This window comes from Elgaria multicarinata, chromosome 4, assembly GCF_023053635.1.
Source record: "Elgaria multicarinata webbii isolate HBS135686 ecotype San Diego chromosome 4, rElgMul1.1.pri, whole genome shotgun sequence".
Classification (NCBI taxonomy): domain Eukaryota; kingdom Metazoa; phylum Chordata; class Lepidosauria; order Squamata; family Anguidae; genus Elgaria; species Elgaria multicarinata.
The window spans coordinates 33,810,590-33,827,227 of record NC_086174.1 but is presented as its reverse complement, the minus strand read 5'-3'; the positions used below and the strand labels follow the sequence as shown (position 1 = coordinate 33,827,227).

Below are 16,638 nucleotides of genomic sequence, written 5' to 3'. Positions count from 1 at the left end.
AGTTAGGAAGGAAATCTATCTCAGGAGTTTTACAATAGCTGCAACGGTGGCCAGTTCATTTCCAGGCTTTTTGGGAAGTACTAGCTGAGTATTTAGGTGAGTATGTGTGAAGGGATTGTTTTGTGTACAGTTATGTAGATATGTGCATCTGTGGTCAGAGTCTGGATGGAAGAGCTGAGACATCAACTTTTGACTTTATCACAGTGCCATAGCTTGCCTATTACAAAATTTTCTATGCTGCCCTTCAGCATTACAATTACAAAGCAGCTAATAATCCTCTCCCCACTATTGAAAAAATAAAATTAATAATCAATTAAGCAAAGATAAACACCAGGGGAAAAAAAAAGACATGCTATTACAGGAGGAAATAAAACCATAAACCAAGATGGTTGACTAAACCAAGACTTAGTAAAATAAAAAGGTCTTTGGCATCAAAAGCACATAAGAATTTATAGCAGATGACCCTGTGAAAGCTGTGTCGGACGTTAATCTTAACACAGAGCTAGGTTCATATGTGAGACGACAATGGGCCTGTTCAGACAAGACACTAAGCCGTGGTTAGGCCGCTAACCTTTTTGCAGCAAATGGTTAGTGAGCATGTTTAAACCATGGTCATGTAGCCACCATGGTAAGGAATGGTTCACACAACACGCTAAGTCATGGTTCACATGACCTGTTAAGCTATCATGTTTAGCTCAAAAAGCTTAACCTCTGTGGCTTAGCATGTCGTCTGAACAGGGAAATCCCTTCGCTCTTGTCCCATAAACCATGGTTTATTAAACCAAGATCGTTATATATAATTGGTCCTATAGCTGCTCTATATGACGAGTGATGGGTGACTGTAATAATAGTGGTTTTTTCAGCTCTATTGTCATCCCCACTTCCTTTGTATTTTCATGCATGGTTGTTTGGAGTATAAACACCTTGAGAGGAAATAAACCCCCTGAATATGTTGTTTTGCTCCTTGTGAACCTGACAATATTACTTTGTATCTAAATGTAAAAAAAATCTCCCGACAATCGTGATGTATTAAATTATAACTGAGAACTAATTCAAGGATCAAATATGCTCTTTGGGAGAGATCACTTTACTGGTAGGAAAAACCATTACCTTTTTCCCAGGCTCATATATTTGTACTGTATGTCTCGGAAATATCATTCCTCACAGTTTCTGAATCTTGATGTTTAATTTAACACAAAGGTCTTTGAGCAGCTCAATGGGGGGCTTTTGCTGGCGGAGACTCATAGAAGAAAATTGAAATGTACATGTTTTTTCTTATGTATCAAAGAAGTGCAAGAATCTAAACTGACATTTTACATCAAATGAATTATGAACTGTGTACTGTGTACCTAAGGGAACAACAAGCAAATTAGATTTTTGTTAAGGGGGTGGGGGGTGGGGGAGAGAAGCCAAAATAATAAAAAATAGGTTTTATCTGAACCTGACATGCAGTGTTGTATTCTTTGTACACTAGAGACTATAGATTACTTCAAAGACCAGATACTTTGATTTTTTTAGACAGATTGTGAACAAGACAACTAGCAGCATAATCCTATACATGTTTACTCAGAAGTAAGTCCCATCATGTTCAATGAGGCTTACTCCCTAGGTGTGTTTAGGATTGCGGTACAGATCAAGGTATACTGCAACTGGAAAATTAAACTTGGTAACTATTGCTTCTTCATTAGATTTGACTCATGACTCCAAGTGAGTGTTAGTATGCCTGTATTTACATGTTATGCTCTTAGGGCCTTGCTAGTCCTGCCGGATAAGCCAGCAGGGAGGAGGGGCGATGGCGCGCTAGAGTTAGCGCGCGCCGTCGCCGGCTTCCAGACACACGATGCGACGGGGCAATGGGAAGCCCCCTAGCGTCGGCCATTTTTTTTTAAAGGAGCCATGTGCGCCGGGGAGCCGCCAGACAAGGTAGGTGCTTTTTTTTTTACAAAAATAAAGCCCCCCCGCTCTCCCTGCCCCTGATTCCCCCCCTGCCTGTTCGCTTATCCTCCCCCCATCCGCCATCCCCAATCTTCTCCCCCCCTTGCCAGGCCCAATCCCCGTCTTTCCCCCCCTTGCCATCGCCAATGTCCGGCTTTCCCCCCCTTGCCATCGCCGATGTCCGGCTTTCCCCCCCCCTCCTGGCGAGTCTGGCCTTCCCTCTGCCCCTCTCTTCCCCCCCGGGATCCCTCCCAGCCCGATGGGCACAGCGCTCGTATGAGCGCTGTGCCCAGTCTGTGGCTTTTTCCGGCTACTCACGAGTAAGCGAGCAGCCGCAAAAAGCCATGGACCCTGCTAGACGTTCCACAGCCCTGGCCTGAGGCCGGGGCTGCGGAAAAGCCGGGCCATAAGCGAATTCGCTTATGCCAGCTTAAGGCAGCCTTCAGTGCAGCCTGACCCCGGATTCCCCTGTGCATCATCTGGATGCACAAGAGGGAAACCAGGCCTCACACCGCGCTAACGCCTGGTCTAGCAAGGCCCTTAATTTCTTCAGTCACACCTGCAGTGGATCAATTCCAAAACGAACCAGAAGGCAACATACAGTATTACATTACCGTTGACTAAATCTGGAATCATTCTTAATATTTTGTAGGTTTCTTAATTTTCTTGTGATTTTATAGAAGAACTGTAAAAAAATATATATATCCTCATTTTAAGCCTTTTTTTTTAAAAAAAAAATCCACGTTGTGTTTTCCCCTGTATTATCTAGTCCAACAGCATGTTGTCAAGCACAATATCAAATCTGTAAAACACTGAAAGAGAAAAAGTCACATGTGAAATATTTCACATTTGGTGAGTGAAGAAGGAAATGTAATTCAAGGGATCTAGCTATGTATAAGCATTTTTCCTTCCCACCACAAACTTTGGAAGCAGGGAGTGGCCAGCTAAATTCTAAAAGAGAAAATTAAACTTAAGTGGAATTAATAATATAAAACAGTTAATTGAATCAGGTCTTAGATTCATAGTCTGTTCATACCTTTCATAACTGTATAGATGTCTTCTTGGTGTTCATGTTAGATCTTAAATTAAATGTTGTGGGAAAGAGCCCTGTGCAGATGATAATCAACATGCCTGCTGGTCCCACCTACTTGTCATTGATTTCCTCTTCTGTGACCATCCTATGGGTGTAGGCCCTCTGAGTGATTTATATGCTGCATTTTTGTGCATACAATTTGCACGCACACACACACAGCTTCTGTGCAGAAAAGGCGATCAATAGAGATATTGGGCTGATTAAAAATATAATAAAATCAATCAAACCAATGTATGGAGGATAGAGAGTGGGATAGCGGGAATGATCTGTCTCACTCTCCCTTCATGCATCGATTAGCCCCACATTTGGTCATCTGCCCAAGGCTTTAGAGAGCTGTGTGCTTTGTGAGTGATTAGTATGTTAACAGTTGCTTGTGGGGAGTACCTGGGCAAAGATAAATTCAACCATTACATGGGAGGTGCTGTCTACTATAAAGACTGCAAATGAAAGTGCTGACGTTTTATGGTTTGCTGAAAGACACACTGTAAACTCTAGATCAAAACACCCCATGACTCAAGGGAAGAGTATTGTTCAGAGTAAAGTCTATGTGAAATTCACTTTCTGAGATTTATGTTATGATGTTATTAGTCTCTAAGCAGAAATTAGTCACAAATAAAAACTATCCTTTCTCAGATCTTAAATTTCAATATGTAAACTAGTGATATGACAACATGTCTTTAAACATTATCCTTTCAATAATGCTATATTCTTTCAGTATGAGTAATAACCAATGAGATTGTCATGAACCAGCAATGCCCTGTCAAAGGAAAAACAGACAAAAATAGTGTGCCCTGCTCCCTTTTGCCCTTCCTTTCTTGTGGATTTTTCTGCTGCTGCTACATGAAAATGTTTTTTTCTCCCTGGCTGCTTCAACCAAAAAAAGCCTTAACATTCTTTGGGCCTCAGGTATCTACTTCAGGTTGGTTATTAGTTGTGGGGTGGTTAACCTAAAAAGAAAAGTCACCATAATGTTTCAAATAAAGTTTAAAATTTTACTGAAGAAAAAAGGTTCATAGGCATAAATAAATAAATCTGAATGGACATGGAAACACCCACCCACACCCACCCACCAAAGAACAATATAAGCAATTGGGTAATAAAACAACCAGGGATAAACATATCCATCTAACCTAACTAGATTGTGTCACTATTTTATCCAGGACTCTTCCAAGCAATGTCTTACTGTCATTGGTCCAGCTCTCCCACAGTTCTCCAGTCCCAGCAGCTCTGACTCTTCATTTCCATTAGGATTCTGGGCTTCCTTTCTTATTGAATCTTGTTGAATATTAATATCTAATAACTCATAATCTGGATACGTTGGAATCCAGGCTCATGGCTTTTATATATGGAGAAGGGTTAGGGTTAGGGTTAAAGGATGCCATGTGCAGGGCATCCTTTAAACTCCTTAAAGCCCAGATCAGCAGTCTAGTGCATCTGTAAGGCTGATTTCACACTAGGCAAACAATTAAATCAACTCCCCATTCCTACTGAGTATATTTATTAAAGAACCAAGCAGAGAGAAGTTCAGAACTAATCAGTTGTTTACAAATAAAGTGAAGCATACAGTTTAAATAAAATGTATCAGGATCCTAAGAGTAACTCACTAAACTAGCTTTTGGGTGCGGGGAAGGATGAGACCCACACCTGGTTGTCCCTGGCATAACTTAGGCTGTTCATGTGAAGTCAAAGCCAGTTTCTTTCACACGCAATGGTATTCTTCTGGGCACCTCCTAGAGAGAAATTCAAATTGAATTGTTGTCTCTACATGTCAAAGCCACATCCATTGTTCAGAGGATGTTTTAATAAAAGAGTGAGGAGGTTTGGTTCATAACATCTGCCTGTGCTGAATTTGCATGAGATTCAGTTTTCAGTGTTTCTTAAGGTGCCAGAAATACTTGAAAATGTTTCTGTTGTAATGGTCTTTTGCTCTTTTTTGTGGCACCTGTTCATACTTACAGTCCATCACGTTGCTATTTTAGTGAATTAGGGTGGCGACCTCTTTATTCTATCAGGCTTCTCATCTTTAACACCTACATGGCAGGTATAACAGGGTTCTATCCATGCTGGGAATAGCTGTATGCAGATGGGTGAGAATGTAATTTGGTTTCCAAGCCCGATATAAGGTGCCGGTTTTAACCCATAAAGCCTCACACAGCTCAGGAACTCAATACCTGACAGTGCCTCTCCTGATAATGAATCTACCATATACTACATTCAGAAATTCCAGGTGTCTCCCCTGAGGGAAGCTTGGAGGTCAGTAACAAGGGAAAAGGCCTTCTTGGTGGTGGGTCCCCCCCCCCAATTAAGGAATGTACTCTCCCCACATGGTGCCAGCAGTGTTATATTTTTGGTGCCAGGTTGAGACCTTTCTCTTCTCACAGGCATTTTGTAGCACATGATGAGATTAATCAAATCCTGGATTTGTGTTATTGTTGATTGTTTGTATTTGTTTTAGTTATATGTTGTCTTTGTGTATGTTGTCTATATGTTTGTCCGTAAATGATTTTACACTTTGCATAATGTATTGTAATGGTTTTTAATCTTTGTAAACTGCTCAGAGAGTAGTATAGAAATGTAATAAATGAACATGAATGAAATGAGAACTTACCAACATTTTCTAGGTTCTTCATAAATGGGATGAGAAGAATGTGAGATTTTGTTTTTTTAAAAATATGAATATGGGAGTAAGTGTACATGAACAGATTCATCCATCTTTAGCATGAGAGAAGCATACATGAACAGCCCTCAGCACCCACCAGGTTTGGTGGTTTGGGGAGAAACAGTGGATTGACCATTCCCCTCAACCTCTTTCTGTCATGGTACCGGAGACAGTGACCCTCTCGTATCTTATCGTCACCCATCATACTGAGGCACCATAGATATCTGCATGTGAACATGCTACTTTACTAATAAAACTGGAAAACCAGGTTAGGTCCAAGGTGGAAGACTAGATAAAAAAACCTTGTGTAATAATGACTTCAATTGCATTTTTGAATGTAGGCCATAAAAAAAATGAGCCATTCAGATCAGGCTACTTCAAATAGGCAAGCTGTCCTGGGCTTTAAGGTCAAATGGCAATGGAAACTAAGGAAACGTTTCCAGTTACAGACTCCAGTTATTCTAAATAAATACCCTATGTCAAAGATGAAATGTCTATGCATGGTAGGGAATCAGGATTCGGGTGTCTGGCCCCATCGCGCTAGCACACCTGATGTCTCTGTGATAGATAACACATTAGAACAGGAACTTACGTTCATAACCCAATGCATGGAGGCATGGTCCGCACAAACTCAACTCCAACAATTTTTAAAGGTATCAATCATGTAGGTCAGTTCCACGCACAGTGGATCATATTCTAAAGTAACATGTTACTTGTGAATATGAGGTGGGTCCCAGGACCAGGATATCTCTAGTCCAGATGATATGGCTAACCAATATGATCTGGATTCTCCACTATGTGTAGATTCTATGTGGCCTGCATAGGGCTAGGTTGCACATATGATTTGCCAGAGGCTATGATATAATACTTAGGCCATACTTTTGTTACTATCTGTTAAGAGAGGTTTGCATGTACACATCATATTCAGTAGAGGCTGGAGCTGTCCAAGGTGTTGAACACTAGACCCAACATAGGTTCAGCATGTTGGATAACTCCTTTGGAGTTCTGGCTGGCTCTGACTGAAACCCTGAATGGAATCACAGCCCCACTGAAATCGGAGCCACCAGCCTCCACTGCAAATACTCAAGGCAAAAACCTTGACACTTAAAGAATTGCACAAAAATGGAGCTCATCCCCAAATCCTGAGGTTAACAAACCAATCAACTTCTCTTTTACTGTAATGGTGAACTTTCAGCATTATGAAAATATATAGCTATGTACCATATGGCCATGGAATTATACCTACATATGTGCAACTGAGATATTCTTGAATCGACCTATCCTTAAGTTGATGTCTAGAGTGTATAAAGTACTGACGGCTAAGGAAACAAGTGTATTCATTCATAGGTTTTGATTGGCATGTGTTGTCCATTGTAGATGTGCAGTTGTTGTTTGTTTATCCATCTTTTTGGTAGCTCATTATTCTATGACAGGTATTGGCTGAATATCTTTTTAAACAGCATGACACATAATTGGTTTTCCTGGACAGCTATAAATTCTATCTAGTGTATCTCTGACATGTATTTATAATCATTAATCAGTCAACTAATTGCTTATTGGCATTCTTTTATTCTGTGCATAATTTTAGCAGAACTTCAGCATGAGTAAATATGATAAACTTGCAAACAAGCTTGAAGAGAAGAATTCCAGTGTATTCTTCTTAAACATCCCTTAGAAGTCTGAAAACCAGTCTGGAACATGAGTAGAGATGTATGAGAAATTTATTTTAGTTGGTTTTGAAGAGAATTTACCCAATTTGCATCTCCCAGACTCAAATGCAGTCTGTTGTCGAAATTTCCAAGCTTGCAACATGATTCACAGAACAAAAGAAAATGTATTTGACAAACATGTATATTTGAAAAATGATACGGATAGTCATTATTAGGAGTCACTGTTGCAATCTTTTTGCAATATCTGGAAAACACATGATTTTTTAAAAAAGTATTTGTATAGTAATCTATACATGGATAGATGGCTAGGAGGGAATCTACACGTCATACTGAAGGCGCTCACGTGCGCCCTCAAAACGATGGTGTAGATGGAGAAAGAGGCGGAGGAGGAGGAGGCTGGGGAACCGGCCACGTTCTTGCCGCCGCCGCCTCCCCGCCGGCCTCCTGCTGCCGGGGTAAGAGCCACGCAGGTCGGAGAGCTCGGCGGAAGCGGAAGCCGAGCTCTCCAACCCGGGTGGCTCTTACCCCGGCAGCAGGAGGCCGGCGGGGAAGCGGCGGCAAGGACGCGGCTGGTTCCCCAGCCTCCTCCTCCTCCTCCTCTTCCTCCATCTCTTCTTTCTCCGTCTACACCATCGTTTTGAGGGCGCACTGGAGGCGCACGCAAGCGCCTTCAGTACGACGTGTAGATTCCCTCTAGGTTTCTTTCTGGACAACAACACATGCCCAGAAACTGGGGTGATCCATGGATCCACCACAGAGAGGAAAATATTTTACATATCAGATGCTGTTTAATTTAGATTTGTTTTCATAATTTTATACATAATGTATACATCGTACCAAATTTAAATCCAGCCTTAGGGTTAAGATTTACAACTCTGTTTTTAATAGTTCTAAAATTGGGTGCAGAGTTTAGAATAACCTAACAGTAAAAATACAACTTAACAGTTTGTGTGGGGTGGTAATTAACCACCTTGGGTAATAACCCCTCTGTAATGGATAAACCACGCAAACCATGTGACTCCAGCTCACGTGACGGGTGTGCGTGTTGTGGTTTCACCAACTCTCCCCGCACCATAGTTTCCCTAACTATCCTTCCTCCAGTCGCGATTGAATAGGGTCACAGACTGACTCATAATCACACTTTGGCTAGGTGGCTGTATCATAGTTGAAGCCATTCGTTTTTAATGTTGTGACCCGTATTTGTAGAATGACTTGTGAACAGTGGCATTAACTTGACTGACTGAGGTCGGAATTAGACATAATGCTCTTCCCGCGTATCAGGGTTTATTAATCAGATGAAGAAGAGATCTCTCTTTACACCTCTATTTTACCATTTGTCACTAAACCTTTTTTAGTCTCTAAAAGGTCAACATTGGCCAGTTCAATGGGTATTGTATGTAACAGCCTGTTGGTTGCTCATGTAGGAATATAATTCAGTTTTTTTTTTAAATTCTTCTAATCCTTTGTACAAGTAATTGCTGCATGCCATCTCACCATGTTAATTGAGCATTTACTGGACAAGATGTGTTGATTCAGTAAGTTACTGGTGGAGTGGCTGCCCCTTGAGGGCCGTATTAAACCTTGAGCAGAGCATTTTGAGTAGCACTGCTTGTTAGAGACAATATATCACCCTGATAGGTACATGCCTCTTCTGTTAAGAATGTGACAGAGAAATTATTGCTGTCTTCTAATTATTGCTTGGGTACTAAGGAACTCCTTAGAGGAGAGGTTAGAACTAAGAGATGATAAAGGCAAATATTTCCTAAAACATTCCCATTGTTAAAGATACGTAAAATGCTTTATTTATTTTTGGATAATAAATAGCTGTTTGGTCTATGGTTGAAGGTGATCAGTTGTTTGGGAAACACTTGAGAGGTTTAATTATCACCATGTGACCAGATTTACAGAACACCTTTTAGATTATTGCCCGACAGAGACTTCACCAAAGTACTTTGATCCTTTAGAGTATAATCTAATGTTCTTTTTCTGTGTTTTCAGAAATTATGTGTAGATTATAGACAACCTTTAATGCAGTAGAAAGTAGCAGATGATGCTACATATCCAGCATGTAAACAAAACCTCTGTGTAGCAAACTCAACTTGGCTTGGCTTGACATGGAGCAAATTCATCTTAATTTCCTTTAATTTAAAATGGATAGGTTTGTTGTTTTTCACAAATATGCTGTCTGATTATGAGACAATGTTAATGATATTATGCAGCTGTGATGACTGTTGAATGTTCAGCTAAAAAAAAACTATTGATGTATGCAAAATAATACATTTATTTATTTCATACCTATTACAGAATATATATCTTCTATAATAGTAAAGAATATTAGATTATATAGAATTTAATAGCAAGCATTGTAGAACTAATAGATAATAGCAAGTCCAAATCTTCCTGACATCATTTGTCTTGGGCTAGGGCATGAAAATTAATATTAGTCTGAGCTTTTGTTGTTTTTTAAATGTTACTTTGCATTGGATTTTTTTGTTTTAAAAAATAGCAAATTTGACTGTGTAGGGGTGCTAATAAAATATCTTTGCACTTGATGAGGGAGGATTAAGAAAGTGTGTGCGTGTGTTTTGGCCATAGAAAAACAATGAAAAGAGCTAGCAGAAAAACAAAACAAAAATGCAAGGCTTTGGAACCAGAGCTAAACATTTCCCCCTCTTTTTCTTTGAAGGATTTTTTAAAAGAAATATTTCCCTTTTCTTTGAAATACAATTTAAAGTTCAAGCTTCCTTGCATTTGAAGGGGGGGGAGCTCTCTTTTAAGTTGATATGAATGAGAAGCACGGTGTGAACTGAGGAAAGCTCTTGCAGTATTGGGGTAATTTGATTGATTGATTTATTATTATTATTATTATTATTATTATTTATTTATTTATTTATATAGCACCATCAATGTACATGGTGCTGTACAGAGTGAAACAGTAAATAGCAAGGCCCTGCCGCATAGGCTTACAATCTAATAAAATCATAATAAAACATTAAGGAGGGGAAGAGAATGCCAACAGGCACAGGGTAGGGTAAGCAGGCACAGGGTAGGGTAAAACTAACAGTATAAAGTCCGCACAACATCAAGTTTTAAAAGCTTTAGGAAAAAGAAAAGTTTTTAGTTGAGCTTTAAAAGCTGCGATTGAACTTGTAGTTCTCAATGTACGCCTGGAAGAGCGTTCCAGGCGTACATTTATATACCGCCCCATAGCCGAAGCTCTCTGGGCGGTTTACAAAAGTTAAAAACAGTGAACATTAAAAAGTATACAAAATTTAAAACCATCAAAAACATAAATAGTATAAAAACAACGGTAGCACATGGAAGCACTGTCACTAGTGCTGGCAGTCTAGAGCATTGTGTGGCAATACCATCTTTTCTTTTCTTTAATGGATTTTCTTCAGTAAGAAAAAAGTTAGAAAAAGCTGTGAGAAAACACAGGCGGTTTACGAGTGGAAGATGTTATTGTCTGGATCCTGCATAAAATCCAATGAACATGGGTAGGACGGTGCTGTTGCACCATGTCCCGCTTGTGGGTTTCTGGTCGACAACTGGTTGGACACTGTGTGAACAGAATGCTGGACTAGATGGAACCTTGGTCTGATTCAGCAGGGCTCTTGTGTTATGTTCTTAAGGCCTTGCCTGGAATCAGCCTTTGTCTCTTCCTCTGTGCTTGTAGCTTGTTTACCTCTTTATACCTGCATGTATTGTTCTGCAGTTAAAAGACAACTGTGCAGACTTCCTACTTATTTGCAGCAAAGCATTTTGGGGATTTTTGCCTGCTAGCTGTATACACTGCTCTGTGTACCTGTTACTTCCTTCCCAACCCGTTCAGCTGCCTTCTAATTAACAGTGGCATTTTAACAACTTTCTACATTATTGTGCAATCCTATGCATGTTTACACAAAATTAACCTCAATTGAGTTCAATAGGACTAACTCCCAGGTAGGTATATATGGAATTGCAGTTTAGGGAACTTTTAGGAGTATGAATTTTCTTCAGTCTTTCAGACTGCCTTGTAGGAGTAACATGCTTGTCAAAATACCATCTCTTAAAAGAAAAGAATGAAAGGGAGACCTTAGAACTGATTCATTAAAAAAACGAAAAGGGGGGAAAAAGCCCACATTCATTAATCTGTTCAGTAAGTATTCTAAGGTGCCACAGCAGTGCTTTTTTCTGTTGTTGCCAGATAGACTAAGACTCCAATCTTATATCCATTTACCAGGGTGTAAGCCTCATTAAGCTTTGTATTTGAGTAAACATGTATAAGATCACACCATTAACACAGAAATACTTACAGATGTAGTTCTAGGGGCTGTTTATACATCTTCAGAGCCCTGCGGTGGCTGCGAATTGGCACTGCACCAGTTCTACGACACAGCCGCCAATTTGCAGCCACCATGGAGCTTTTCCCTGAAGCTGCACTGTAAAAAAGTCAGGGCCTTTCCCTTGGAAGCAAAATCACCATGGCTCTTCCACCATGTGACCTCGCTCTAGTGCCAATCCGGGGGCGTTCCAGGGCAGACTGGTAATTAATCGTCAGAAGTCATGAAGAGGGCAGAGGGTGGGCTCCAGTGCTCGGATGACTGCTGGAAAACTCCAGGTTCCCTCCAATGTGGGGATTTCCTGCTCCCACCCTGCAGTAGCGATACCGCTGGGTTTCTGGAGGAAGGAGCAGCAAAGCAGAGCCATGAACACAGGGCCCTCCTGGTTGTGTAGTTTTATTCCTCTCAGTTTTATTGTATTCTTGTTTAATGTTTTGCGTTGCCTTAACATCTATTGATTTCAGGTTTTTTATATATATGGTGTCCTAGAATCCTTTTTTCCCCCTGGATGAAGGTGTGTTTTATAAATTATTAAAACAAACAAACAAAGAAACTGCAGTATGCACATTGAAATGAATTGTGGCGATACCGCTGGTAATGCTTGGGTCATGATGCAGCCTATACATGACCAATTCCCTATGTAGCTAGAGCGTGGTTTACAGGCACTGACAAGTGACAACTGAGAAAGTGGGTGTTTGTCTAACTTTGTGAGCTGATCTGCCCACTTCCCCAACATCAGTTAACAGTCTGTTTTTAGGGGAACAGAATCAGGTTTGGTTTTTCCCCAGAATGGCGAGGTAGAGGGCAGAACATGTTTGAGAGCATTGCCTCTTAAAACCTTTTGATGTTTGGGGGATGGTTTCAGCACAGGCATACTATGACAGTGGCATTGCAATGGGAAGCATATCACACAATAGTGCAATAATGAAAAAAGATGTTGAATTAAATGGACCATGCTTACATCGCTGTTGATCCTCAGGAACAGTTTTTCCAGTGTATGGAGCATTTTGATTCCATCCAGCATATGTTGCCCACATTTTTCTCTGCTCTATTTCATCCATGTTTCTTGACAGCTCCAGATGGCATGTTGCCTCCAAGGCTTTCATCTGCCACGCCGACCAGTCTTCAGGTTGTCTGGTCTGTACCAGTTCGCAACAATGCTCCAGGCTTACCCAGCTACCGACTTCAAATGAGGCCTCAGCACTCCCCAGAAGATATTCTAGGGTAAGCAAATAATAATAAACACTACCTAGATAATGAAGAAATATAAAATGATCTTTGAGATGGCTTGCCTCAAGAGTAGCATTTCTAAACTTATATAGCATGCAGTAGTTTACTCCTCTCTCATGTTCCCTGTTTTATTTTAATTTTCAATTTTTATTTTAGGTTGCTTTCCAGACCTTCAGCTTCTTTAAACTACATAGTCACTGATCTGCAGCCATACACATCTTATGAGATGAGGGTTATTGCCTGCAATGGATATGGTGATGCATACAGCAACTGGACCCTTATGGTTACAGAAGAAGATAGTAAGTAGTTTGTGGAACTATATTATGCAATTTCTGCTTAATTAATTATCCACACAATTCTCAGTGATAGCAGGTCTCAGTGATGTCCAAGCTATTACTCAGTGCCCTTGAACAGGTAAGGCTACAATATTAAACATACTACAAGCGCCATTGAGCTCAGTTGGGTTTATTTTTAAGTGAACATACATAGGATTATTAAAAAAAAACAAAAAACAAAAAGTTAAAGACCCTGTTCAGATGACACACTAAGCCATGGTGGTTAAGCGTTTTGAGCGAAACATTATGGCTTAGCGTGTCATGTGAACCATTCCTAACCATGGTGGCTACATAACCATGGTTTAAACACATTCCCCAACGATTTGTTGCAAAAGGGCTAGTGTGTTTGAACAGGCCCAAATATGCATTAATCACAGGGTCTTGTTCCAGCAATCTTGGCTAGTTATTTGTACTGATCCTGCTGTAAATAGGCAAATATTGTTATGGTTTCTAAAACTAATTTAGCTTCCTGCTACCCAAAGTTTACATCTAGGAGCCTCTTTGGAAACAGTGGAATTTATCTGGACACTCACTGATTAACCTAGAGCAGTGGGGTTTCTATCTTCAAGGAATGCTTAACAGTTCAACTAGTCTGCCAAGAAATCTGTGCATCTGCCACAGAACCCCATCATTTTGCACAAAAATGTGGAATATTTTCTATACTACATACATATTTCGCATAGGGCTGTTAGGCATCATAGTTAGAGTTGACTCCAGAATTGAGGGTATTGTCAGCATGAGGCCCTCTGTGGCCCTTCATATTAGCCATGTTGGTGCTAGTGTCTCTACCCCATTTCAGATGATGGTTTGTCTTCTTATTTATGACCACTGGAGTGTGGTGTGTGGGTGTGTGTGAGAGAGAGAGAGAGAGGGAGAGAGAGCAGGCTGGCTTATTGAGGAGAAGGGCTAGTGGTAGCAATACTCCTGTGATGGATTGTAATTGTCCACAATGCCCTGGAGGAGTATACCATCACTTCAGGTCATTATGGGCAATTACAATGGCTGCCACCTGGTGCCCATTAGAAGCATGCTGGGGTTGACCACAGGGGTATCAGTAATGGCGGCTCCTTGGCAGCTACATGAGAATATTCACCGTCACTCTCAGGAAATAAGAAAGTAACCTAGAACAAACACAAAACACACCTGCAGCTGTGTATTGCTGGGGGAAATCAGTATTGGTGTTTGAAGATACTTTTCAGGGAAGTGGGATTGCCATATCTGATCATCTCATTCAGCAAAGTCTTGTAGCGCATGAGGCTTCCTTGGAACACAGTTTGAAACTACTGCAACGTTTTTATTTTTGTTCATTTATGCCTAGCAGTTTATTTTTAAATGACAATAATAACTAAAACCACAAATCAAGGGAAAAGTGAGTGGGAGGTCACGGTTCTATTAGTATTTTATTTATTTATTTATTTATTTATTTATTTTAAAACAGTTGTACCCCTTCTAAAATCTCCAAAGAGTTCAAAGTGGCTTACAACAAGATAATAACTTAACGATTAAACCAAGCTTCTGATTTAAGACATAGCACAAAAGCAGCAGCAGAAATGCACAATGCAACAGCAATAAAACTACTTAAAATATTCACACACACAAAAAAAGAAAGAAAGAAAGAAAAAAGAAAGGAAGACCAGCATTAAAATTATACATATAAAATTAAAATGGAAGCACATTACTGAGGCGGTGAGATGGGAACTCCCTTCGAGGAGAGTCTATGTGAGACAGAGCCTGTGTAGAATAGAACATTTCAGTTGCATTGCTTGGTAGGTGGAAAGTGTCCAAAGCTTCAAGTTGTTTCTGTTTTGGAAAAGGATAGTAGAGTCATCGTCCTGGACCTCTAATGGCTAAGCTTTTGGCCAATAATAAATAAGTTCTGTTTAGCTGTGCGACTGAGTTGTCAACACTTTGCACCATACTTTCATGCAAAATTGCAGGAGGGACTATTAACTGAACATGACTGAAATGATGTACTCTGATTTGGTCAATGATTCCAATCAACACATATATGGCAAAATCAAGGTATTTTGCTAGTCTCTGGAATAATCTCACATCTGGCCACTTGCCAGACCCCCACCACTTATTCACCCCCGTTTTGGCTCACTGGGCGAGCTGCTGGATGGTCTGTGGGTGCCTGGCAAGTGGTGCGCACTATATCGCCATCCCGCAAGCCATCACTTTGAGTAAAAATGGCGGCTTGGCTATTTACGAAAATGTCATTGGCATAAAATGGCAGCCATAAATAACACAATTTATACAAAATTACAGGCGTAAATGGTCTTTCTAGAAATTGCCCAGCTTGGGTTCCAGCTGGACTCCTGTGACATAACGTAAGTGGAACGTTTTAACTTATTTCATGATAAAAACAGCCCCGGATGAATCCTTGTCATACTTCCTCCCCACCCACCCACTGCTTTTATTTATTTATTTACAACATTTATATACCGCTCAATTATCTAACACAGATTCTAGAGCGGTGAACTTCGGTATAAACAGTAAAAGAAAAATGATTTTAAAAGCAAATTAAAATTATTCAATTTAAAAACAAACCAGAAAAAACAGTGGCTAATCTGTTGGGGAAAGTTTCTTGAAACAGGGATGTTTTCAGGAGGCGATAGAAGCAGCCTAGTGTTGGTGCCTGCCTGACCTCCAAGGGAAGAGAGTTCCACAGAGTCACTACACAAAAGGCTTTTCTCCTGGTGGATTCCAATCGGGCCACAGGTCCACATGGAACCCCCAGGAGCATACCCTCAGACGACCTCAGTGATCGGGCAGGTTGGTAAGGGAGAAGGCACTCTCTTAGGTATCCTGGTCCCAAGTGTTTTAGGGCTTTTACATCTACGAGCTTCATCCCACGTACCTGTTTCCCTCGAATTATCCCCATAGCATAAAGCTGTTGTTGTTGTTAGCTAATTACACCACGGGCAGTGGCACTCCTAAGACCCTTTGCATACCAGGAAAAGGGTTTAAGGGGGGGGATATAAAAAATCATTAAAAAACCAACGGATGACCCAATCTGATTCAAATTTGGTGTGCTGAAAGCCCTCCTTAATATATATTACTATGCCAATTTTGATGTCTTTATCTTTAAAACTTACGCAGACGTAAGCATTTGTTTAATTTGAAGTTTAAAAATATCAAATCATCCTCCTGCACCCCCAGTGGCCCCTCAGAGAACAACAAAAGATTCGCTCTTAAAGGGGTGCTAAAATATAATGCTTCTTTTGGCTAAGAAGCACAATTAAAGCAGAATGCACGGGAGTACTTCACAGTAAAAGCAGATTATAATCTGGAAAACTTCGGAGTCCTTTGCACGCAATTCACAGTGATTGCACAGTATAACGCTGGTGTGATGAAACTATATATTACAGAAATAAATTCAGGGGACAAAGTT

At 40.4% G+C, this 16,638-nt stretch overlaps 1 protein-coding gene across 1 annotated transcript in view; it reads left to right on the top strand.

Annotated features, from left to right (window-relative positions):
• USH2A (usherin) overlaps window positions 1-16,638 on the top strand; it is a 594,633-nt gene that overhangs the window by 335,580 nt on the left and 242,415 nt on the right. The window contains exons 39-40 of the mRNA XM_063125387.1: window positions 12,753-12,903; window positions 13,066-13,208. Coding sequence (XP_062981457.1) covers window positions 12,753-12,903; window positions 13,066-13,208 — 294 coding nt within the window. The remainder of the gene's footprint in view (window positions 1-12,752; window positions 12,904-13,065; window positions 13,209-16,638) is intronic.